Here is a 24919-nt window from a genome sequence, read left to right on the forward strand (position 1 = left end):
GGAAATGAATGGGGCTCTATGGGATGCTTGGAACAACCACAACTCCAACTCCACAACCCGGAAGCTGCGCAAAAAAAATGTCCCGCCTCCTTTCCAACGGTTCCCTATGGGAGTGTCGCCACTCTGTTCTCTCTACCGCTCTGGCTGAAGCTAAATTCTCTCTGCTCTGATTGGCTAAATTCTACATCAATCATGTCTGGTACGACAGTACATATTAAATTTGTCGTAAAACCTCAAATAAAACGACTATTAAAAGTTAAATTAAATTGCATACACTTTTAAGACACTATTACAAAGTTTAACTTTATTTAACTAAAAACATTTTTGTTACTAAATATAAGCCCCGCCCAAATGTATGACGTAAACACGCGCGCGCCTTTTCAGTTTACAGAACGTCGTTAGCTGAGCGCTTCAGTCTGAGGAGAATCGCCGATTAGCCACAAGCTAACTGTTAATATTATAATTGTTATTAATAATAATAACAACAATAATAATACATGACCAACAGAGCTTGTTAACCCAATATTGTTCCACTTGCAGGTAAGAATTTTTGCGTTTTCATACTTTAGCCGTAACTTTTTTTCTAACAGTAACGCTAGCTAGCTATTCAGCTAAGCCGTGTCCAAAAGCTTACAACACCGTAAGTTAGAGTGAGTATAATAACAACTTTGTTAATGTTGTCCGGAAAAACTATTATACCGACTGTGTCTATATAAGTTATGTGTTTTTGGTCATATTTAGTTAGCGCTTGTCCTTAACTGTTTGTTACAGACTTTTATACATAGTATAAAATCTACATTCATGATGCTGAACTAGTTCGTTGTTGCTAAGTGGGTAGCACTGTCAAAACCTTCACAGCAAGAAGGTTTTGGGTTCGATCCCCAGGTGGGGCTGTCCGGGTCCTTTTTCCCCGTGTCTGCGTGGGTTTACTGCGGGTGCTCCGGTTTCCTCCCACTGTCCAAAGGCATGAAAGTGAGGTGAATTGGAGATACTAAATTGTCCATGACTGTGTTCGATATAACCTTGTGTGAACTGATGAATCTTGTGTAATGAGTAACTACTGTTTCTGTCATGAATGTAACAAAATGTAAAACATGATGTTAAAATCTTAACAAACAAACAAACAAAAACAAACTGTTCTACTTTACAGACACGTTCACTATGGAACTCTGTAATGTGTTTTATACTTTACTGGGACTCTATAAGTCGGTTGTCGGTTATCGTTTAAATGAAATTGGCAAAATGTGAATCCTTACAAAAATGTTTATTACAATATAAAGCTAATTAAGTTCTATGTTAAAAGAAATCAGGCTTTATTTAATGGAACATTGGTAATGACAGTAATGTGTAAGTAAGTATCTTCATTTTCAACCAACTTGGAGTTCAGAAATAATTAAAAGCAAATACAAAGAAATTGTAGCAACGTTAAACATAAAATGAATAGAAACAAAATATTTTCTATTTTTCTTTTACTGTCTTTTATGTGACAAAATACACCGATCAGCCATAACTTTAAAACCAACTCCTTGTTTCTACACACACTGTCCATTTTATCAGCTTTACTTACCATATAGAAGAACTTCTACAGTAGTTCTACAATTACTGACTGTAGTCCATCTGTTTCATGCTGTTCTTTAATGGTCAGGATTCTCCCAGGACCCCTACAGAGCAGGTACTATTTAGGTGGTGGATGATTCTCAGCACTGCATTGACACTGACATGGTGGTGGTGTGTTAGTGTGTGTTCTGCTGGTATGAGTGGATCAGACACAGCAGCGCTGCTGGAGTTTTTAAATACCGTGTCCACTTATTGTCCACTCTGTTAGACACTCCTACCTAGTTGGTCCACCTTATAGATGTAAAGTCAGAGACGATCATAATCTATTGCTGCTGTTTAATAAGTCATCTTCTAGACCTTCATCAGTGGTCACAGGACGCTACCCACTGGGCGCTGTTGGCTGGAAATTTTTTGGTTGGTGGACTATTCTCTGTCCAGCAGTGACAGTGAGGTGTTTAAAAACTCCATCAGCACTGCTGTGTCTGATCCACTCATACCAGCACAACACACACTAACACACCACCACCATGTCAGTGTCACTGCAGTGCTGAGAATGATCCAGCACTCAAATAATACCTACTCTGTGGTGGTCCTGTGGTGGTCCTGAACGTTGAAGAACAGCATGAAAGGGGGCTAACGGAGCATGAAGAAAAACAGATGGACTACAGTCAGTAATTGTAGAACTACTAGAAGTGCTTCTATATGGTAAGTGGAGCTGATAAAATGGACGGTGAGTGTAGAAACAAGGAGGTGGTTTTAATGTTATGGCTGATCGGTGTATATGCTTATACAAACATTTTAATACAAGAAATCAATTCAAAACAACTAAGATTTAGTCATTACGATTTCTGTTGTTAAGTAATAAATAAGAAATTATAACCAAATAATAATAATTCTGTTCATAAATTGTCATTAATACAAGAAAACCAAATATTGCATATTGCTTCTGCATGAAGAACTGTTAATACCCTGTTTACTATCTAATACTGGATTTGTGGGATGAGTCTAGAACTGCTCCAGTTACTTTATTACACAACTGAATGACTGACCAGAGATGATGAACTTTAAGCAGTTTCTTTGTGTTATTGCCACTGTGTTCAGGGTTATCAGTATAAATCCATCCTTTTCAGTGTTCTTTGCTTACCATTTTTGTTGTTGCTTATTACCTGTAAAGTAATTTATTAATTATCTGTTTTTCTACTAGTAACACTGATATACGTCTTCTCATGACAGGTTTATATTGTTATGCCAGTGTTATTACCTCAATCTTTTCTACAAAAAGTACTGTGATTATCATTAACTCTAATAATATTGGGAGATACAACCAAAACCCAAACAAATATTGGTGTGCAAAAAATTTAACCAATTTTTGATCAACAATTTGCATGATCACAAATGTCAATACACACTTTTAGAAGATTTAATTTATTTCAGTCTGTGTCCTACTGACTGAAAACATTGTGTGTAACAGTTACCAGGAATAAGTATTGTAAAGCCTGGCATCAACATGTCTGTGTAAATAGTCTATGCTATAGCCTACCTCTGCAAAAAATGGGCAAAACTGTGGACACTTGACCATAAGATTGTTTTACAGCCTACTTCAAAACCATGGGCATTAATAATAATTTCTCCCTGCAGCTATAACAGATGTCTTAATAATGCTGGTGGCTTGCAATATTCTTCTCAATTTCTTAAGGCGTTCAATAAAGCTGAGGCCAGGGCTGTAGAGTTCAGTGTTGTATTTAATGTAATTTGTTTAGCAAAAGTTGTGGCTAATACCCCTGAGCTTAATAATTTGGACTTTTAGTTAATGAAGAATTTTTTTTTTTAATTTACGGTGAAATTTACATAATGTCCCTGTGTGTGTTATTAAAGGCATGTCATGTAAGGGTCATCTTATGCCCAACCTTCCAAAAGGGCATGAGGCTGTTTTTTTGTCTTTCATTTAATTCTGATCAAAAGTTTATACATCATTGTTCTTCTTTTGGTAAGTTAAATAAATCTAATCATTTACTCGAATCTGCTTTCAAACAGTCATGCTTAATGGGGAAAGGTTTGTTGAGGCCCTTTCTCGATTGGGTTATCCGAGTGCCTCTACACTCAAAGGTTCGGAATTTGATTGGCTGTTTGACGCGGCACCAGACAACCTGCATCTTTTGCGTGTCTTTTGCCACCGTCTAACGCGCAACAATGTCCTCACACCAGAGGAAGTGAAGGCATTTAGAGTGTTGCGCGAGTCTGGTAAACCTATCTTGGATGAGACGACACTTGGGGATCTGCTAAAAACATGTGGACCAAATGATGGGGCTGTTGGCGTGGTTGGGTCGATGTCTTCTCTGTGTGGAGAGGGGGATGTTTCAGTGGAAGAGTTGGATGCTGAACTTCAAGCCTTAAAAAAGGAGAAACGGCTGAAGTTGCGCAGACTGAAAAAGCTCCAAGTACTGGCATCCAGTCGGGGGGCTGACTCGTCTGCTGCTTCTGCTCTACAAGAGGAAGGAGGCCACGCTGTGAAGGATGCAAGTTCTGCTCTTGCAGTTGAAAACGCAGCCACCAATGCAGCTTTAGAAGACCTTGTAAAGGAGGCTATAAAACTCGCTGGCTTTTTCAACACTAATCTTCACTGTGTAGATGAAGTCAAAACCATGCCACCTCCATCTCTACAATCAGGGTTGCCAGTACTGCTTTCCCAGCTTTCTGTAGAGCCATACCTCTTACAAGAGGAGCAGAATACTAAAACCTTGGCCACCTACACTCAGCGTCAGTTCTTTCAAGGAATCTCTGACATGGTGGAGACATCCACCTCCAAGCGCTTCCAGCTGACAGACCTGAGCTGCTGCAGTCAGAGTGAAGAAGAGGATGATGAGAAGTTTGTGGAGAGCAGGAGAAAAGAGATGGCCCAACTGCAATGGGCCCACATTGTGGCTCAACACCAGTTGCTGAAGGAGCAAGCTGAGGAGCATGGAGACCAAGTGCTAAAGGATTGGCTCACAGAACAGCTCAGAATCCAAACACAGGTATGGTTCATGTTACTATTTACTTTTGAAATATGTATGCATAAATGTAACTTCACTTTGTCACCTTACACCTTCTTAGTTTTATCCACTGGGAATATATCTGTTTATTGATCGAACAATATATGGCCAAAAGTGTGTAGACACTTGACCATGAGATTATTTGACATTTCATTTCAATACCACTGACACTGACAATTTAGTGCATCACATCTCAGCTTAATCTCAGTGTCCTTTGCCACATAATTCTTTCTCTTCTCTCTGTAGCCCTTAGGGTCCCTGCAGGCATCCTGGCGGGAACCTGCACTGCGCTCCGAGCTTCTTTCTGTCCAGACCGACCTTGATTCTCTGATGCACGAGCCCGTCCGCATAGCTCTGCGAGACAGTGCCCGCCTGCTGAATGTGCCAGTGGTTCGAGGTGACCTAGCACTTCAGATTGCCCGACAGAACTACTACACAGCCAGGCAGACTGAAGTTATGGAACAGCTTCTCCGCCAGAAGGCATCATTTGAAGTGTTACGGCTGGCTCAGGACACTGAGCTCCGTACCAGCACGATGACTGTGGAGCAGCTGGAGAAGGTCATTCACAGGCTAGAGGATGCGACTCAGACCGCAGCCCAGAGAGGAAGCATTCTGACCCAGCCTGAACTGACCCAACCACCCTGCCTGGGGCCTAATGCAAAGCAGCAAGTTATCAGTTCTAAGGATACAGCCTTTAGCAGGTAAGGAGATTGTTTGTCTCAACTGTCTTAGGTCAATTTTCTCCATTTAGTTTAAGTATTACCTAACGGCAAGGGTTAAAGCAGCAATGTGCTCGATTCATCGATTCAAATGTTTCGCATCGAGGCATTGTTTAATCCATACAACTATATACAGCTCACGGTGTTTCGCACGGACGACAGCGCGTTCACGCTGTGGGCAGGTGACGTGAAGAAGCCGAGGGCTGCATCCAAAATCTCATACTTAAACAGGACTTAAACCTGGTACTTTTCACGTACAGTTCAATGAATACTACGTATTTGTACACGGTCCTGGGTTTGATCCCCAGGTGGGGCGGGGCGGTCCGGGTCCTTTCTGTGTGGAGTTTGCATGTTCTCCCCGTGTCCGTGTGGGTTTCCTTCGGGTGCTCCGGTTTCCTCCCACAGTCCAAAGACATGCAAGTGAGGTAAATTGGAGACTCTAAATTGTCCATGACTGTGTTCGATATAACCTTCAGAAGTGATGAACCTTGTGTAATGAGTAACTACCTTTCCTGTCATGAATGTAACCAAAAGTGTAAAACATGACGATAAAATCCTAATAAACAAACAAACAAATGGTGGAATGCAGTGTTAGCTGCATGCCAGATATAACAAGACCCATGTCTTCCAGTAAGTTCCCTCTTTGACTCATCACACCACAGATTACTATCCTAAAAGTCTTGGGGGTCATCTAGATGTTTTTGGCAAATAAAAAACAAGCCTTTGTATCTCTTTGGTCAGCAGTGGTTTTGACCCTGAAACTCTTATGGATGCCATTTTTGCCCAGAGTCCTGTAGGTTGGCGTTAACTGAGTCACATAAGACCTGCAGTTCTTCAGATGTTTGTCTGGCTTCTTAATTTAAGAGAATAAACAAATCACATATTTTGTTTTCACTGCATTTTACAAAATGAACCAACGTTTCTTACCCTTCATTGTATGTGCTAACTTGTCTTTTAGGCTGCTGCAGATGCTGGAGCTGGGGAAGCTCTCGGATTGTAAGGATCCACTCTTGACTTATGGGAGGCTGGAAGCAGAAGCCTCTGGTTCACAGAGAGAGCTGCTCTCTGTTCGTGAGGCTCTAGACAGGGCAGCTCAAGAGCAGGGTTACTGTGGTGCTCGTTTAGAACGAGACCGGGATGCACTGGAGCGCTCGGCCTACTCTGACATTGTGCAGCCTCTCTTGAGGCCGAAGGTATGTGCTGCTCAGGAGCTCTGCCCTAATGCACAGGTATGTTTGGTCACACTTTTCTATCTCTCACCTTTATCGCCGTTCTAAATTGAGACCTCATAAGAAATGTAAGCTGTTTTTGTCAAGATCCACTTATTAATGCACCCCCCACATTTCGGATTGCTTTTCTATTTGGTGTTGGGTTTGCATGTTTGTTTTTTGGTGCTTTTATATGTTGGATTCACAAATTTCTCTTTCTGATTCAGGTTTTTTAAATGCATGCTTCCAATACACTATATTTATAATTTACTTATTTCTAGCCTTTCTCTTACTTTTCCTTGTAAAAATCTTGTGATTAAGCTTAACATGAAGATAAGCAAATTAAAGTTTTATTTCTAATTAAAGCCCCTGTGCTTAGTTTAAAATAAAAGTCATTATATAAGGTGTCTAAAGAACGCTTTAGTAGGCTAGCCCACTACCACTGAGATCTGGACAGACATGATTGGCTATGTCCTGGGTGTAGTGGGTGTCAGTGTTCTCTCAGTGCTGGTCCCAAGCATGGATAGAAATGGGAGGTTGCACCAGGAGAAGCATCCAGCGTAAAGAGTTTGGTATGTGGACCATATCCCCTGTGGCGACTCCTAAATATGGAACAAATGGTTAAGTCAGTAATGACAATTTAAAAAAAAAATGTTTTTTAGGTTTAGCTTAATCAAACGCCATTCTCAATCATAATTAATTAATCAATAATTTTCATAATACTTTACTGAACTAGCACCCAACAAATTAATTAAAAAAACGATCAACTGGTTTTCATTAGCTGCTTGTGCAATCTCCAAATCCTAAGTTTCACCCTCCAGCTTTAATTGCATTGTAACTCCTTCTGCCTTCCTCCTCCATCCCATATAGCAATAAATGGGACCAACCTTCCCTTGATCTGAATCCAATTAAGAAACTCTGGTAACTCTGCCAAGTAGCACCACTGACTGTTCAGAAGTTCACTGATGCCCTGATTCAGGTCTGGGAGCAGATTCCCCAGGACACCATGATATTGTTGGGTGTGCAATTGTCTAAGCATGATGAAATTCACACAAATTGGATGGAACATTACTCTCCTCCTCTAACATGTTATTATGTTGGTGGCATTGCAGGGCTAACAATTGTCCACTGCCCAAAATAATAAATCAGGTACATTGGGGTGACAGTGTACAGAGGTACTGATGGGCTACAATGAGTAATTGTATGTAGACACAAAGTTCATCTTTGTGGTAGGTGTTCCCCGTGTCTGCGTGGGTTTCCTCCCACAGTCCAAAGACATGCAAGTGAGGTGAATTGGAGATACGAAATTGTCCATGACTGTTTAACATTAAACTTGTGAACTAATGAATCGTGTGTAATGAGTAACTACACCTTTTCCGTCATGAATGTAAACAAAGAGTGTAAAACATGTCATTAAAATCCTAATAAATAATAAATAATTGTGGTAGGTGAAACATAAATCATAAATTAGCTGCAAATCAGTGTGCTGTTGTATTAAAGCTGCACTAATAATCTAGCTCAATATAGTTCGTTTTTTTTCTGTGCAGGAGGTGTCTGTAGTTCTGAGTGAACTGGAAGATAAGCAGAAGAATCTGTACAAGCTTTTACAGGACATCGTGAGAGATTTAAGGACCAAAAAGGCTCGACTTGAGCAGAGCGCCACCCTCAGGCGAGAGAGAGAACTGTATGTCTACTTCCACCTGGATCCCACACTGCTCAGCAAAGCAGTAAGAGATATGGAGACCAAGGCTGGTGTGAAATAGATCATGTACAGCCTCTTCTGTCACACATGATTAGGATGTGACGATTGCACCATGAATCCAGCTGTGATGACGTGTGTACTATGTAGTGCAGTTTGGACTCAGATAGCACAGTCATGTGCGAGCGTCAATAACAGTAACCTACACCTTTCAGAACTTTTTGTGGACTGTCTATGGTCTGTTTGTCTTAACTGTTTGCAGAATTATCAGATGTAAATATGCCTCAAGTCTTTTTTGGATTAACTGATGTCTGAAAGTTTATTAATTAAAAAATATTTGTGTTTATCATGCTTTGTATTAATTGAAGTGTGATGTGACTGTCCTGGGTGATTTTCTTATATGTGGCATATAACTTGGAACAAATGCTCTCTTTTAGAAAACAGTTGAATGCTTTGAAAGTTTGTAAGGGCTAGACAGGAACTTGCTTTAAATGTCAGTATTTGTAACATGAATGCATTTACATTTGCAGCATTTAACAGATGCTTTTTTATCCAAAGCGACTTACAATTATCACTGAATGCAATGCAGGCAACTGTGGGTTAAGGAGCTACCACTGTCCAGTACTGAGTATTTGCATGAAGCCATTGTCTCTCTAGATTTAGATTTTTGGCATTTAGCAGAAGCTTTTATCCCATGTGACTTACAATTTAGACTGTATACAATGCAAGCATTTGAGGGTTGCTCGGGAACAAAAGTGATCTTCTGATCACTAGTCCAGTACCTTAAAAACCACTGAGCTACCACTGCCTGTTTGTCCTGATCTTGTATCAATCCTAGCCTTAAGTGTTGAACTGGAAGATTTGAACGTTCCTCCACAAACCAAAAACCGGGAAACAATGGGTGTAAGGCAGAAATACCCTGGTCAAGGCTCTCACTTATTAGGAAACGGCTAATTATGTATGTGTAGATGCCTGGGTGGTCAACCCACCACTGCTAAGATCCAGGCTTGGCTCACATAATAGCATAATAGGCTGCTGCACCACCTGACCCCCACTTTTGGAACATCATAATTCACTTTGTGCTATACACATGTATTTAGTGTGTTTCATTCCTTTTATGCAATTGGTTTAATTCTGGAAAATAATGCCTCTTTGAAACTAATTGCCCATTAACAATATTGTTCAATTCTTGCCATTTTTATTATTGGTATTGTTATTATTGGACATGGTGAACCGTTCATATTATTCAGCATTAAGCATATTATGTAAAAGATTGGTACTGTTTCTGTGTGTTCATAGAGCAGGTAGTGAGAGTGGAGTGCACAAGAGATGGATTACCCTTCCAGCACGCTGACTGTAGGCCACCTGTCTGAAGCGGCCCAGAGGATTATGGCAGCACTAAGGGCACAGTACGCAGGCAGAGTAGACAGGAAACGCCACAGTGAGTCAGGCAGTGCAGCAGGTCACTTTGGCTCCCTATAAACTCAAAGAATAGTTCTCTTTAGGACGAATATGTATAATTTATGATATGATTGTTTTGATATGAAGTTTTATAAGGATGTTAAGTCAGTACAAAGCTGTAATTTTACACTTTAAAGCTAAGGTTGTGGGGGCTAGTCTAGCAGCCTAGCCATTGAGAGTTGCTTGTTTTAGTGCTGTGTCAGGAAGGGCATCCTGTGTAAAAACTGTGTGAAATCAGATATGCATACCAGAGTGATCCAGTGTGGAGACCCCTAAATATGGGGGGCAAAAGAAATTTGTATTACAGCCATTGTGTGTTGACTGGTATTAAAAAAGTTATACCATGTGTGACTAGAGGATTTACTGTTGATGGCTGGCTGCGATCCTGGCTGCATGAGTAGTACTAGCACAAAAAAAGTGTTACTGTACATGATGTAATGTTCAGCACTCGCCGGCCAGCGTGGGGGAGTCGTACTAGCGGGAAGATTTCTAGAGGGGGGATTGAAAAAAAAAAAAAGGATTGTACCATAGTTTCCATCATGTCAGCTGTTGCTATTTAAGCTCACCAAAACTGCGCTGACTACTTTCAGTTAAGAGAGGGAAGCCATAGTAGTTTAGCAAGCCAGATTTGATCTTGACATGCGATACCTTTTTGTTTGGGTTTTAGCACATTTTCCTCATGTCTGTTTGGCTATACATAAGAACACTGAAGAAAGATGAAATCATGTTCAAGTCATTAATTAAGCTTAAATTGTAATTAAGTGTGAGTTAAAGTAAATTTAAAGTAGATTTCACTTTAAAGCTAGTAAGAGTGTTTATTTTTAAAACATGTCTTGTCATGAGAGGATTTTATTTTGTTGTTTCTTAATTAGTGGATGCATTTGATGCTGAGCTCATTCCATCCCAAAATGATTCCAGCTACACCAAAAATCCAAAACTACATGTACAGGCTGATATGTAAGTAGGGTCTTAAAGGAGCAGGGCATACACAGAATATAATGTACAAGAATAATATCCCTGTTTCAGGAGTATACACTGATCAGCCATAACATTAAAACCACCTCCTTGTTTCTACACTCGCTGTCCATTTTATCAGCTGCACTTACCATATAGAAGCACTTTGTAGTTCTACAATTACTGACTGTAGTCTATCTATTTCTCTACATAATTTTTAAGCCTGCGTTCACCCTGTTCTTCAATGGTCAGGACCACCACTCCATCAGTGCTGCTGTGTCTGATCCACTCATACCAGCACAACACACACTAACACACCACCACCATGTCAGTGTCACTGCAGTGCTGAGTATGACCCCCCCACCTAAATAACACCTGGTCTGTAGTGGTCCTGGGAGAGTCCTGACCATTGAAGAACAGCATGAAAGGGGGCTAACAAAGCATGCAAAGAAACAGATGGACTACAGTCAGTAATTGTAGAACTACAAAGTGCTTCTATATGGTAAGTGGAGCTGATAAAATGCGAGTGTAGAAACGAGGAGGTGGTTCTAATGTTATGGCTGATTGGTGTACATTTAAAGACTGCTTTAGCTTTACTGTGTGTGTGTGTGTCAGCTCCAGCTCGCCAATGAAACAAGGAAGACTTCATCAGCCGACCCTTATGGAGAAGCCCAAGCTCAATGCTAATCCACAGTGGATAGGGTAAATGCACTGTAGTTGCTGATAACATTTTTACTATTCTGTTTTAACACTTTTCACTTGACACCCCTTAGTAGAAACATTTTAGCTTCTGAATCACCACATCTGTGTACATGTAATTACGATGGACAGGAACATTCCTGTATTCATGGTAAAAGGAGAAACCCATGTTTGTCCAACGCTGTGGAAATCTAAGGACAGTTGAGTGGGATTCATAAATCAAAGCATTTTACTGTTTTGATGTTTTTATGTCTAACTATAAATTACATTTTAATAAGTTACACTTACTGCTGTGAAAAGTATTTGCCCCCTCCCAATTTCTTCTATTTTTTCTAACTTCAACGTCACATTTAAATGAGATCTTCCAAATAATTTTAATAGAAAAAGACAACACGCTTAAATGCAAAATGCAGCTTTTAAATTACAGGGCAGCTGTAGCCTAGCAGATAAGGTACTGAATCAGTAATCAGAAGGTTGCTGGTTCAAACCCCACCACTGCCAGGTTGCCAATGTTGGGCCCTTGAGCAAGGCCCTTAACCCTCAATTGCTTAGACTGTATACTGTAAGTCGCTTAGGATAAAGGCATCTGCTAAATGCTGTAAATGTTTTAAATGACCTTTCAGATAAAGATTTATTTAAAACCTATATCACCCATGTGAATAAGTAATTACCCCCCAAATCTAATAACTGGTTGTGCAACCCTTGGTTGAAACAGCCACAAGTACAGTGCCTTGCAAAAGTATTCAGCCCCCTTGAACTTTTCAACCTTTTGCCACATTTCAGGCTTCAAACATAACGATATGAAATTGTAATTTTTTTGTGAAGAATCAACAACAAGTGGGACACAATCGTGAAGTAGAATGAAATTTATTGGATATTTTAAACTTTTTTTAGAAATAAAAAACTAAAAAGTGGGGCGTGCAATATTATTCAGCCCCTTTACTTTCAGTGCAGCAAACTCACTCCAGAAGTTCAGTGAGGATCTCTGAATGATCCAATGTTGACCTAAATGACTGATGGTGATAAATAGAATCCACCTGTGTGTAATCAAGTCTCCGTATAAATGCACCTGCTCTGTGACAGTCTCAGAGTTCTGTTTAAAGCGCAGAGAGCATCATGAAGACCAAGGAACACACCAGGCAGGTCCGAGATACTGTTGAGGAGAAGTTTAAAGCCGGATTTGGATACAAAAAGATTTCCCAAGCTTTAAACATCTCAAGGAGCACTGTGCAAGCGATCATATTGAAATGGAAGGAGTATCAGACCACTGCAAATCTACCAAGACCCGGCCGTCCCTCTAAACTTTCAGCTCAAACAAGGAGAAGACTGATCAGAGATGCAGCCAAGAGGCCCATGATCACTCTGAATGAACTGCAGAGATCTACAGCTGAGGTGGGAGACTCTGTCCATAGGACACAATCAGTCGTACACTGCACAAATCTGGCCTTTATGGAAGAGTGGCAAGAAGAAAGCCATTTCTCAAAGATATCTATAAAAAGTCACCTGGGAGACACACCAAGCATGTGGAAGAAGGTGCTCTGGTCAGATGAAACCAAAATCGAACTTTTTGGCCACAATGCAAAACGTTATGTTTGGCGTAAAAGCAACACAGCTCATCACCCTGAACACACCATCCCCACTGTCAAACATGGTGGTGGCAGCATCATGGTTTGGGCCTGCTTTTCTTCAGCAGGGACAGGGAAGATGGTTAAAATTGATGGGAAGATGGATGGAGCCAAATACAGGACCATTCTGGAAGAAAACCTGTTGCAGTCTGCAAAAGACCTGAGACTGGAACGGAGATTTATCTTCCAACAAGACAATGATCCAGAACATAAAATCTACAATGGAATGGTTCACAAATAAACTTATCCAGGTGTTAAAATGGCCAAGTCAAAGTCCAGACCTGAATCCCATCGAGAATCTGTGGAAAGAGCTGAAAACTGCTGTTCACAAACGCTCTCCATCCAACCTCACTGAGCTCGAGCTGTTTTGCAAGGAAGAATGGGCAAAAATTTCTGTCTCTCGATGTGCAAAACTGATAGAGACATACCCCAAGCGACTTGCAGCTGTAATCGCAGCAAAAGGTGGCGCTACAAAGTATTAACGCAAGGGGGCTGAATAATATTGCACGCCCCACTTTTCAGATTTTTATTTCTAAAAAAAGTTTAAAATATCCAATAAATTTCGTTCCACTTCACGATTGTGTCCCACTTGTTGTTGATTCTTCACAAAAAATTACAATTTCATATCGTTATGTTTGAAGCCTGAAATGTGGCAAAAGGTTGAAAAGTTCAAGGGGGCTGAATACTTTTGCAAGGCACTGTAAATGTTTAAACTGCCTGGGCACGGTGGCTAAGTGGGTAGCGCTGTCGCCTCACAGCAAGAAGGTCCTGGGTTTGATCTCCAGGTGGGGCGGTCCGGGTCCTTTCTGTGTGGAGTTTGCATGTTCTCCCCGTGTCTACGTGGGTTTCGTCCGGGTGCTCCGGTTTCCTCCCACAGTCCGAAGACATGCAAGTGAGGTGAACTTGAGATACAAAATTGTTCATGACTGTGTTCGATATAACCTTATGAACTGATAAATCTTGTGTTATGAGTAACTACTGTTCCTGTCATGAATGTAATTGAAAGGTGTAAAACATGACGTTAAAATCCTAATAAACAAACAAACAAACCTTAAACTGCCTATTTATGGTCTTGCCACAGCACCCCAAAGAAATTAAAGTCAGAACTTTGACTCAGCCACTCCAAAATCTTAATTTTTTACTTATTCACACACACCCTATGGATAACGTAGAGTGGCCATCCCATTTTGGGATAGACAACCCACATGGACACAAGGGAAACATAATAACATTTCTCACAGACAACCACAGGACCCATGTTGCTGTGTGGCATCCACTCTTCCCGCTGCAGCACCATGCCACCCCACCAACATGATTATTTGTGGTAATCTCTTGTACTCTACAGATATAGGGATTAGGTTGAATGTTAGATTGATGTTAGTATGACTGCAGATGTGAATAGAAAATAATGAGTCTTTCTCCTTGCAGACTTGAAGAAAATGAAAGACATTTCTTAAATCGCTCCCTTGAGATGACACTCCAAAGTCAGCCCAACATGCCTGTGTTTCAGTCCAGAGAGAACACATTCAATGAATGGGAAGAAGATAAGTCAGGCAATTGGATGCTAAGCAATCACAGACATCTGTTAGAATTAAATGCTGGTAGTAGCACAGAGCTGAGCAAAAACCCTGCAGAGTTAGATCCACAGGGAGACGAGATTTCCCACAGGAGTGGCTTTGTTAACAGGCTAAACCCACAGGCTGCAGTGAATGCCCTTGAACTAGCAAACACAGAGGGATCATCCAGTAGGAGAATAAAGATTCAGCCACAGTGTCCCAGTGAGGGTGCAGCCAAATCAGAGAACATCACAATGACTCCTGCACCTCCTTTGAAGCGACAGAGCTTTGGTCATTTTCAGATCCCTGTAAGCACATTTTCAATACAGTTCGAAGATGAGAATGTTGGGGCGACTAATGAAGTTGGAAAGCAGAATGCAAATGAAAGACGTGATGGAATAGGGGTAGCAGCTATTACGAAGCAAAGGGAGGATCAGCAGCTTAACGTAACAATGTCAGAAAAGGTTCAGCTTGCAGTGTTGTCTCAAGGCCTTGCCGCAAAAAGTAGTTGTGACAAAGGTTTAATATGTGAAAATGGACAGATAAAAGATTCCCAACTATTACAGCGCCACAACTATTTAGAAGAAAGGTCGACATCTATAAGAAACAGCCCAGTCCCGGCTGATCCTTGTTGTCATCATGTTACAGGTAGAAAGCTCTATTTTCCAAATGAAAATCATCTGCCAACCAATAAGATAGCAGATAACTCAACTATTGTCAGAAGCATTAACCATGAAACAAAGGGCTGTGAAGATGCACCAGTGGACCAAGGCACAGTACGGACAGAACAAGGCGAGAGTGAGTGTACTGGTGTCAATGATGGTAAGTGAAATTGTTACAGTGCCCGGTAGATGGCGCGCAAACTATGACTGATGAAGAGCACCAGTTCAGCAGGTTCAATGCCTAGTCACACACTAATCCAGGTCGTTAAGTGGTGACTTAGATCACCTGGTGAGATGTATTTGAGCAAAATTCCCATGTTAGTGTGCTGAACACACTAACATTCATTTAATCACTTTAATCAGAGCAAACTCATGCATTTTTCAGTAGTCAATTCTAAAAATGTATTTTATATCAATAAAGCCTGTTTAATGCTGTTTAAATTGGATACTTAACTTACGTAATTCTTACATGCTTTTTTCTTAATTTTGTGTGCTTGTTTATTGTTACCTTTAAAGGTAAAATGTCCATAAAAGGATATACCATGCCCGTAATTACTGATTTGCCTGTTTTTTTAAAGACTCAAACCTAAATATAATTGTTATCATTTTATTTATTAAAGAATAAGTATCCAACACCAACTGGCGGCTGGTTGAAAAAAGTGACTAATTAATAAATGTCGCCACAGTCATGACAGAAAATGCAGTCTTTTAATTATTAACTTTTTAGTAAAAGTGATTTGAAAATATAACATATAATACAATTCCAAATCAGAAAAAGTTGGGACAGTATGGAAAATGCAAATCAAATGAAAATGCAGTGTTCCCTACATTTAATTTGACATTGACAGTTTGAACCCAAAATATTTCATGTTTTGTCTGCTCAACTTCATTTAATTTGTTAATATACCTCCATTCCTGCATTTCAGGTTGAGACGGGGCAATTTAGGGCTAGTAAGGTGAAAAACTGAATAATGATGTGATTCCAAATAGGTGATGTCAACAGGTGATCATGTAATCATGGTTTGGTACAAAACCAGCATCCAAGAAAGTGTCAAGCACTACAATACAGAGTTACATGCACAAATGGCACTTAAAACTTTACTGTGCAAAAAAAAAAGCCTTATGTTAACCATGTCTAGAAGCGGCGTCGACTTCTCTGGGGTCTGAGGCATCTAGGATGGACCATCACACAGTGGAAACGTGTATTGTATTCCAGATCTTTTTTTTTTTTTTTTTTTTTTTTTTTTTTTTTTTTTTAAATGGACGGACGCATGTGCTCAAACCTAAATATAAAAAGGACCAAATACAAAAATATATAATATACCAAATATAAAATATACCAAATATAATATACCAAATATAAAATATACCAAATATAAAAAACCAAATACAAAAAAAACCATCCAGACTGTTATCAGCAACAAGTCCAAAAATCAGGGTCTGTCATGGTATGGGGTCGTGTCAGTGCCCTTGGAAAAGGTCATTTACACTTCTGTGATAGCAGCATTAATGCAGAAAAGTACATTGAGATCTTAGAGCAACATATGCTGCCTTCAAGACGTCATCTTTTCCAGGGACGTCCATGCATTTTACAACAAGACAATGCAGAACCACATGCTGCACACATTACAAAGGCATGGTTGCAGAAGAAGAGGGTACGGGTACTGGACTGGCCTACCTGCAATCCAGACCTGTCCCCAATAGAGAATTTGTGGAGAATTTGTGACAACGACGACCCCGTACTGTTGCACATCTTAAGACGTGTTTGCAGGAAGAATGGGACAAAATAAAACATGAAACACTAAATCACTTTGTATCCATGGTGCCAAAACGTCTTTTAAGTGTGGTGAAAAAGAATGGCAACATTACAAAGTGGTAAATGTTTTACTGTTCTACTGTTTTAGAATGTGTTGCAGGCCTAAAATGCAGCAATGAATGTTTGTTAATAAGTGAAATGAAGTTGACCAGATAAAACATGAAATATCTCAGGTTCATCCTGTCTGCAATCAAATAAAAGTCAAAGTAAATGTAAGAAACTGAAACTGTTGACTAAACAATCTTGATTACCAGACTCTGTTAGTGCTGATAAATCTTATTATTGTGCTGTCAGGGTCTGAGAGCTTTATATTGTAGTAAATGAAGTTATGTTGTTTGGGAGAGCTGTTAATTCACCAGAGTAGTAAAACCTATTTATAACAACATGAGGGTAACTGCACTCCCTCTGATTTACATTTGATTTATCTATCCAATCAGTGTGTTGCACATATACAGTATATTGTCAGTGTTGTTTTTATGTGTATCTGCTGGACACATTTAAAATAAGGAAACTAAATGATTTTTTTCTTCTAATAAGTTTGAGCTTGTTTTGTACAACTGTGTTTTACAGTATATCTCTGCTATACTGCAGTAATCTTAATAAAACCTCTGTTAAACCCACACTTGTATTCTCCGCAGAGCTGTGCTTGCCTCAGTCAGACGAGAGGAAAATCCAGATTACAGTCAAGGACACTGGTACAGAGCAAGAGCACCGTACACCTTCTAATCCCACACTAACACTCCTCAGCCGGCCAGCTCAATTACAGGTAAAGATGACTGATAACAGAGCTATACTGAGTGTATTGACTTAGTTACAGCATCAAACCCCACCACAGACATGCTATGAATAAGTAATCTGTTTATATGTACAATTTACCATATTAAAAATAAGCAGCTACATTGTTTAAAGCAGTGGTTTCTAAAGTGGCGGGTAGGTGGCCCAGCAAGCCACTGCTAGCAAATAATGCTGTTACAAAATTTAGGAGGGTGGCACAGGAAGCACTGTCACCTCACAGCAAGAAGGTCCTGGGTGGGGCGGTCCGGGTTCTTTCTATGTGGAGTTTGCATGTTCTCCCCTTGTCTGCATGGGTTTCCCCCGGGTGCTCCGGTTTCCTCTCACAGTCCAAAGACATGCAAGTGAGGTGAATTGGAGATACAAAATTGCCCATGACTGTGTTTGATATAACCTTGTGAACTGATGAACCTTGTGTAAACCTAGCGCCCTCCCTTTGATTTTTTTTTTAAAGGTTTTCTTTCTTTTCTTTTTTTTTGGATATGTGTCATTAAGTGCTCTTTATGTCTATATTTCTGAAGTTTAAGACTGTATGTGTATCTGTTTAAATTGCTCTGTAGTATTTACCTCTCTAAACAAAACCTGCTGTATTGTTTGCTCTCCTGACCTTGTTAAACTGCTGTCATAACTTTAGATTACAGGTTTTTGTCTCAGCACAGCTCTGTATACAAGTGCTCGTCTCAGTGTGTTTGGTTTTGTGCTATGAGGAGCTGTGTATGTGTGCTGTTTAGAATGCATCACCTGGGAGCTGTTAGATTTACAGCTATTGACCTCTGTATTTTTTTGTATGCAGAACTGACCCTACTGCAGTGCTGAGCACTGCAATGCATTATGGGTGTGGCCATCCTGCAAAGATGAATGTAGAATCGTGACCAGTGCTGCTTTAATGTGTTAGAAGAAGATGGAAAGTTTCCCCTGAGTGTTGCATTATAAGATCTCTGTATGCTGGAGAATAAGTGCTGAAAATGAAGGCAATTTTTCAGCTTTGCTCAGGCAGTGACATTTTATTAGATTTTTTGCTGCAGTTGGAATCATTCATACCAGCGCACATGTGCATACACTGCAACTCAAGTTTTATTTAACAGATCTGTCGATATAACGGCAAAGACATTTGCTGTTCAGCTCTTAATCTGGGAACTAAAGCTTATCAGTGGAAGCCCTGGTGCATTCTATATTCATTTATAGGAAGAAGCTTCAGGGTGAAGCAGAACTTAATAAATAATGAAAAACTGCTGTTTGAGAGAGATAACATACAGACACAAACATCAGATTTCATTAAGTTTATACATTTTTTGAATGTATATATGTTTATTGTTTACTGTTATTGGTTAAGAAAGAAAAAAAACAAGATGATTTAGTTGCTTACGCAAAGATGTGATGAAGTTTGATTAAGGATTGTTTTTTTTCCAGAAGCTTCTGATTTATCAGTACCAGCACACAAACACGAGTGTCAGTGTTTAAAGCACTACAGTTGAACAATTTGAAGTATGTCTGTGGGAATTTGTGCCTATTCAGTTAAAAGAGTATTGGAATGACTTGACACTGGTGTTGGTCAAAAAAGCATCAACTGATGTTCCAGTTCATTCCAAAGCTGTTCAGTGGTACTGAGGTCAGGGCTCTGAGTAGGCCATTGGAGTTTCTTTAAACCAAGCCTTTCTTCATGTCTTGCTTTATTCTCAGAGGTACAGACATGCTGGAACAGGAACGGCCTTCCCGAAACTGTTGCTGCGAAGTCAGAAGCACATAGTTTTATTTTATATAATTGATTACACCTGTTAGCAGCTGTTGTGGCTTAAACACATGAATTCAATAATTAGAAGGGGTGTCCCAATTCTTTTGTTTTTACATTGTAGCCTAACATTTTGCTTTAAGTTTTACACTTGAAGAGGCATTAAAGAGCCCACTTCTGCTGAAATTGCTGAGGGTTCGAATCCTAGCTGTGCTATCATCTCATGGGGCATCTACACAGACATGATTGGCTTTGTCTCTTGGTGGCCAAGCAGCCATAAGCTCATAAGGCTGGTCCCAAGTCAAGATAAATTAAGGAGGGTTTCGTCAGGATGGACATCCAGTGTCAAACTTTGCCAAACCAGGTATGCAGACGAAAATGATCCTCTGTGGTGAAAAACTGGCATTAGGAACAATTGACCTCAACAAGGATAGCTGTAGGCGCTTAGGTGGTGCAGCAAAACACGCTAGCACACCAGAGCTACCAGCAGGCTGGGTGTCTACACAAACAATGATTGGTTCGTTCGCAGGGAGGGTGCCAGAGGGGATTCTGATGCAATTTCGACCTCTGCTGGCGCCTGCTCATGGACTGAGGATATTGGGATCAGGGTGTGACTTTCCTTGCACAAGCTGATCCACATGTGAACTTGCCTTGTCGGCTACTGAACACGTCAGTCACGGCTCTCCTCAGTCAGGAGTGGAGGTCAAAATCAGTAGAGGGGAAGTGTAATGCAATCGGGTAATTAGATATGATTAGATTGGGAGGAAAATTGGAAGTAAAATGCAAAAAAAAACCTTATCTGTAGTGTTTTTCTCAACTACTTCAATAATTGAATGAATAAATAAAGTTAAATTGTTCTGCTTTCTAATTCAAAAATGAACGCATTTCTTGCCATTTGTTTACAGGTCAGTCAGATAAATTCTGCAGTGGAGAGTGTGGCACAAACTACCCATCCAACCAAGCAACCAGTGACATGGGAACCTACAAAGCTCTCAAAGGAAACTTCCAAAATCCCTCGATCACTGGAGACTTTTACTAAACAAACAGCAAGCACACCAAAGCTTTCCAGCCCCTCTTATTCATCCTCTGTTAACCAAGGTACTAAAGTGCAGATTTTTCACCAGACACAGCACAACAAAGCTACCAGACAGTTTCTAACACCACTGAAAAGTGCTCAGGCTCAGGGACCAACTGCAACGAAGAGTAAAGATAAGAAACATGAACCCAAAGTGGGAGTCTCTCTCTCTGACCATGACAACGCTGCCACTGAAGTAAAAGAGCAAACGCATCAGAAAGAGGACAAGGGAAGCAGTAAGAGCCCAGAGAAAACCAAACTTACTCTAGCATTGACCTCTGACCCCCGGGTTTGTGATGCCAGCCATCTCTCAGAGGAGGAGAGGGTGTGTGTGCTGGAGGAAGCATTGAAGGCTAGAGCACTGGTGGTTACAATGCTGTACCAGGATGGAACCACCCAACTGGATGCTGAGCAGGTGGGCTAAGAATCTGACTAAAGGGTGCTGGAGCAATGACATGAGAGGGAAAACCTATGCATTTATTTATATACTATATATATACAGGTCCTTTTTGTGTCGAGTTTGCATGTTCTTTCTGTGTCTGCGTGGGTTTTCCTCCCACAGTCCAAAAACATGCAAGTGAGGTGAAGTGGAGATACTAAATTGTCCATGACTGTGTTTGATATAACCTTGTGAACTGATGAACCTTGTGTAATGAGTAACTACCGTTTCTGTCATGAATGTAACCAAAGTGTGTGTAACATGACATTAAAATCCTAATATATAAATAAATAAACACACCTGATTTGACAGTATGCCAGATTCCCTTCCTGGCACAACATGACCCCCCCACCAACCTTTTGATCACTAGTCCAGTACGTTAACCACTGGGCTACCAATTTTTTTATGACCACAGAGACTTTTGATACAGAGAGTCCAAGGGCATGGAAACTGTTAAATCCAGGCATTGAAGCTTACACTATCATAATTGACTGTATATGATGTGTGAGTACCTGGATACGTGTGAGTACCTGGGCTCATACATACTGTGTCGACTTGCTAATTTTATTGAGAAGAGACGTGGTCTGTGCAGTTACTTGGATGACTAAACTTGGTCATGCGATAGGAACAATCCTTTTCTTCTCATATGAAATAGGATGGAGTGTGTTCAAATACATAATTCTAATAACTAAATAATTTCTTTTCTTTACTACTTTTTTAATTTCATTTTTCCATTGAAAAACACTAGGGCGCAGAGTAGAAATATGCTGGGCAGGGTTCAATCCAATGTAGGGCTTAGACATTCTCCACTCAGATAAAGCCAATCATATCTGTGTAGACACCTGGCGGGCTGATGGCACAGCTGACATTTAAACCCAGACTTAGCAGACCGCTGTGCCACAGTAAAAGTTATGAGATTTGAATCCAGACCGCTGTGCCACAATAAGGTTATGTACAGTAGTATATCATGGGTTAGACTGGAATGATCCAGTCTACAATATTGCAGTTCAATATTAAGAATTCTGGTTGTGACTCATCAGGTAGGCGATTATTTTGCATGTCACATTTATTCCATTGATTTTATGTTATGTTAAGTATGATGTGTGAAACATTCTGTCATGCTGGGCACTGAATAAAGCTGTGTGTGTGTGTGTGCACAATGACTTCCTGCAGAAATGTCCTCCTCCTGTGTGTGGGATTTTGGTTCAGCTAAAGAAGAGTCTGGACTTGGTGGGTGTGGAGGAGGCAGGAGCTGCTAAGGAGAGGCTGCTGTTTTTGAGACTAGAACAAAGGCCTGTGTGGGCTCAGCAAGACCCACAACACAACCAGGATCTGTTCACCAGGTGTGTGTTTGTTCTGTTACAGAGTGTGTGTGGGACTTCTAAGGGCTACACACAGTACTGATTGATTCTAGTCATCATTATGTATTATTGTTACTCAGCCTGCATATAAATTGTTTTTAGATAGTACCATATAGGTATACTATTGATGCTAAACATGTCATCATTGTTTATTTATTAAATGACTACTAGTTATTAATAACTAAAAATTGACTATAAATAAAGTTGCCAACATAACAAAGAGGATATAGTTATAGGACAACTGTTATCATAACTTAACACCTTCAAAAATAAAAACACTTTACTATTGTGAGTGTAACAGGACAGGATGCACCTCACAACTGAAATCTGAGGTGAAGCCCTGCACCTGCAAGAATGAAAATGAACCCAAATACAGGATGCTTAACCAAGGTGGGACTATACTGTGGATAAAAAGCCACTAACAAAAATGGATAGATAAGGTGGCCAACATAACAGAAAGGATGGTCAACATAACAAAGAGGTTATAGTAATATGAAAACTGGTTGTCACAAAATGGCAAGCTGCTCCGGCTGCCTGCGACAACCAAGTTAGCCTGGGACAGCAATGAACAAGAGGCAGCCAAACCCACCAACTGGCACAGCCTACATCCAGCATGAGTCCATATGTGGAGTATGCTCCAGAAAAAGAAAGTATAAAGATAAAGGGTACTGGCATCAGTAGCTAGCTGGCTAAGAACCGGACGGGAGCAAGCCGGGGTGTCATGGTTTCAGAGAAAAGTACTGTAGGTTTGCCAACAAAGGAGCTAGAAAACAATGAGAGGGCTAAATAGGAAACCCCCACCTGGAGGAAGTTAGCGCTCAGTGAGACACAGGTGATTATAAGAAGGAGAAACCGACGGATCAATTATCTGCAACCTGCTTTTCCCCTCTACCGCACATTGCTGGCATGGCAGATGTAGGAAGATTCTGCAGCCTGGCCCAATGAATTACAGTAAATTTCCTAAAACCATGTGTGGTCAGAATATACAGCAGTAATTAAAATTCTGTTATAATTGTGCAGAATAGTGGTGCAGATAAAATAATGATGCAGAATTAGGGCATTTTCACTAGTGGTCTCAGAATTTTGCCACTAAGTTAATGTGTGTAAACATTTTTGGCCTATTTTTCGAAAACACACTAACATTATAAAAGAACTTAAATCTGTGAGGTTTTTCCTTTTAAAAAGAATTGTGTTGTAAGCATCCAGCTGCAGAAATATTTTAAACGTAAAGACAGTTGTACTCCACGCCTGAGCAACATGCATGTATTGGTCAGATCTAGTACAAAAGTGCAGGTCACGCTACACGTTTAAATTGGTCCCAGGATCAGCATCACTGCACTAAATACAAGAATATATGCCAGTGTAGTGTGCAATAAAGTGAACAGGGAGCTAGTGATTTATCGCACCTGAGTCAATAAACAATATAATGGCCAGTTTACCAACTTTTTCCTAACCTTAATAGCATTGCAGTCATGATTAATTCAACGGTTAAAATGTGATTAGCTGTGACCCTACTGAAATAGTTTATTGGTTCATGCATGTTTACAGCTTGTAGATTTTGTGTTTTCTCTGCAGAGACGTACTGTTGCAGATGGTGTGCAAAACTCAGACTTTAGTGTGTTACAAAGCTAAAGACCTGCTCCGCACAGCAGTCAAGCATTTCAGCAAGGATCTGACCTGGAAACAAGGCAAGATATTAACATCTGTACACACCATGACGTGCACAGCAGTGGCTCCTTTTACACTGGTTAATTTGTACAAAATTGTATTTTACTAACTAGAGGCCTTGATTAAGCATTAGATCATCCTCAGCTTTAAGCTGCATGCTCTTAAAATATACTGTCATATTATATTTAAATTATACTTTAATCTGGTGATATATTTTTGTTCTTACAAACCAAATGTCTGGAAAAGGGGGCATTTAAAAAAATGCAATAATAATAAGAAGAATCTGTTATTTGGTAATTCTCTTGATTTGTTTTGTTTTATTAGGATTTTAACGTCATGTTTTACACTCTTTGGTTACATTCATGACAGAAACGGTAGTTACTCATTACACAAGATTCATCAATTCATAAGGTTATATCAAACACAGTCATGGACAATTTAGTATCTCTAATTCACCTCACTTGCATGTCTTTGGACTGTGGGAGGAAACCCACACAGACACGAGGAGAACATGCAAACTCCACACAGAAAGGACCTAGACCGCCCCACCTGGGGATCGAACCTAGGACCTTCTTGCTGTGAGGTGACAGTGCTACCAGTAGTTCTCTTGAAACTATATAAAGGGTCCAATCTTGCAAAGTTATGCAACAGCTAATCTCACAAAACCAAATGTATAGGGTCTATTATTACATCAACATGCACCATGATGTCCATGCTTTGGATAAGGGCTGTGTTTTTCTAAAAGGGTTGGCCTGCTTTTACAGGATAAGCAATTTGCTTAGTCCAAGTGCATGCTTTTGCTTAGTGGAGCTTTTGCCTTTTACATGATATGCGACAAAACTGCTTTTCTGCTGGCTGTGCTACTGA

General features: G+C 40.2%; 2 protein-coding genes and 1 long non-coding RNA gene across 5 annotated transcripts in view; all 3 read left to right on the plus strand.

The window, feature by feature from the left end:
• The first annotated feature begins 455 nt into the window (after window positions 1–455).
• Window positions 456–14598, plus strand: LOC134311702 (uncharacterized). 2 transcript variants are annotated; one of them, XR_010011468.1, is made up of 5 exons: window positions 456–540; window positions 9515–9677; window positions 10549–10633; window positions 11246–11332; window positions 14383–14598. It is a non-coding gene; the product is annotated as an uncharacterized LOC134311702 (long non-coding RNA). The 2 variants fall into 2 exon arrangements; XR_010011469.1 differs by having other exon boundaries at window positions 9515–9656.
• On the plus strand, window positions 3594–8562 carry haus3 (HAUS augmin-like complex, subunit 3). Of its 2 annotated transcripts, none has more exons than XM_062993349.1 (4): window positions 3594–4571; window positions 4836–5290; window positions 6267–6537; window positions 8064–8562. In XM_062993349.1, exons 1-4 carry the CDS (start codon window positions 3594–3596, stop codon window positions 8277–8279), a joined length of 1920 nt encoding a protein of 639 aa, XP_062849419.1. In that variant the 3' UTR covers window positions 8280–8562. The 2 variants fall into 2 exon arrangements, with proteins under 2 accessions (XP_062849419.1, XP_062849420.1); XM_062993350.1 differs by having other exon boundaries at window positions 6267–6501.
• Window positions 14599–14729: 131 nt separating the features above from the next.
• poln (polymerase (DNA directed) nu) overlaps window positions 14730–24919 on the plus strand; it is a 71794-nt gene continuing 61604 nt past the window's right edge. Inside the window, exons 1-5 of the mRNA XM_062993352.1 lie at window positions 14730–15332; window positions 17627–17754; window positions 20415–20999; window positions 22197–22366; window positions 23960–24072. Of these exons, the coding sequence (XP_062849422.1) occupies window positions 14765–15332; window positions 17627–17754; window positions 20415–20999; window positions 22197–22366; window positions 23960–24072 (1564 nt within the window). The 5' untranslated portion in view covers window positions 14730–14764. The remainder of the gene's footprint in view (window positions 15333–17626; window positions 17755–20414; window positions 21000–22196; window positions 22367–23959; window positions 24073–24919) is intronic.

The sequence above is a fragment of the Trichomycterus rosablanca genome, chromosome 4, assembly GCF_030014385.1.
Source record: "Trichomycterus rosablanca isolate fTriRos1 chromosome 4, fTriRos1.hap1, whole genome shotgun sequence".
NCBI classification, from domain to species: Eukaryota; Metazoa; Chordata; class Actinopteri; order Siluriformes; family Trichomycteridae; genus Trichomycterus; species Trichomycterus rosablanca.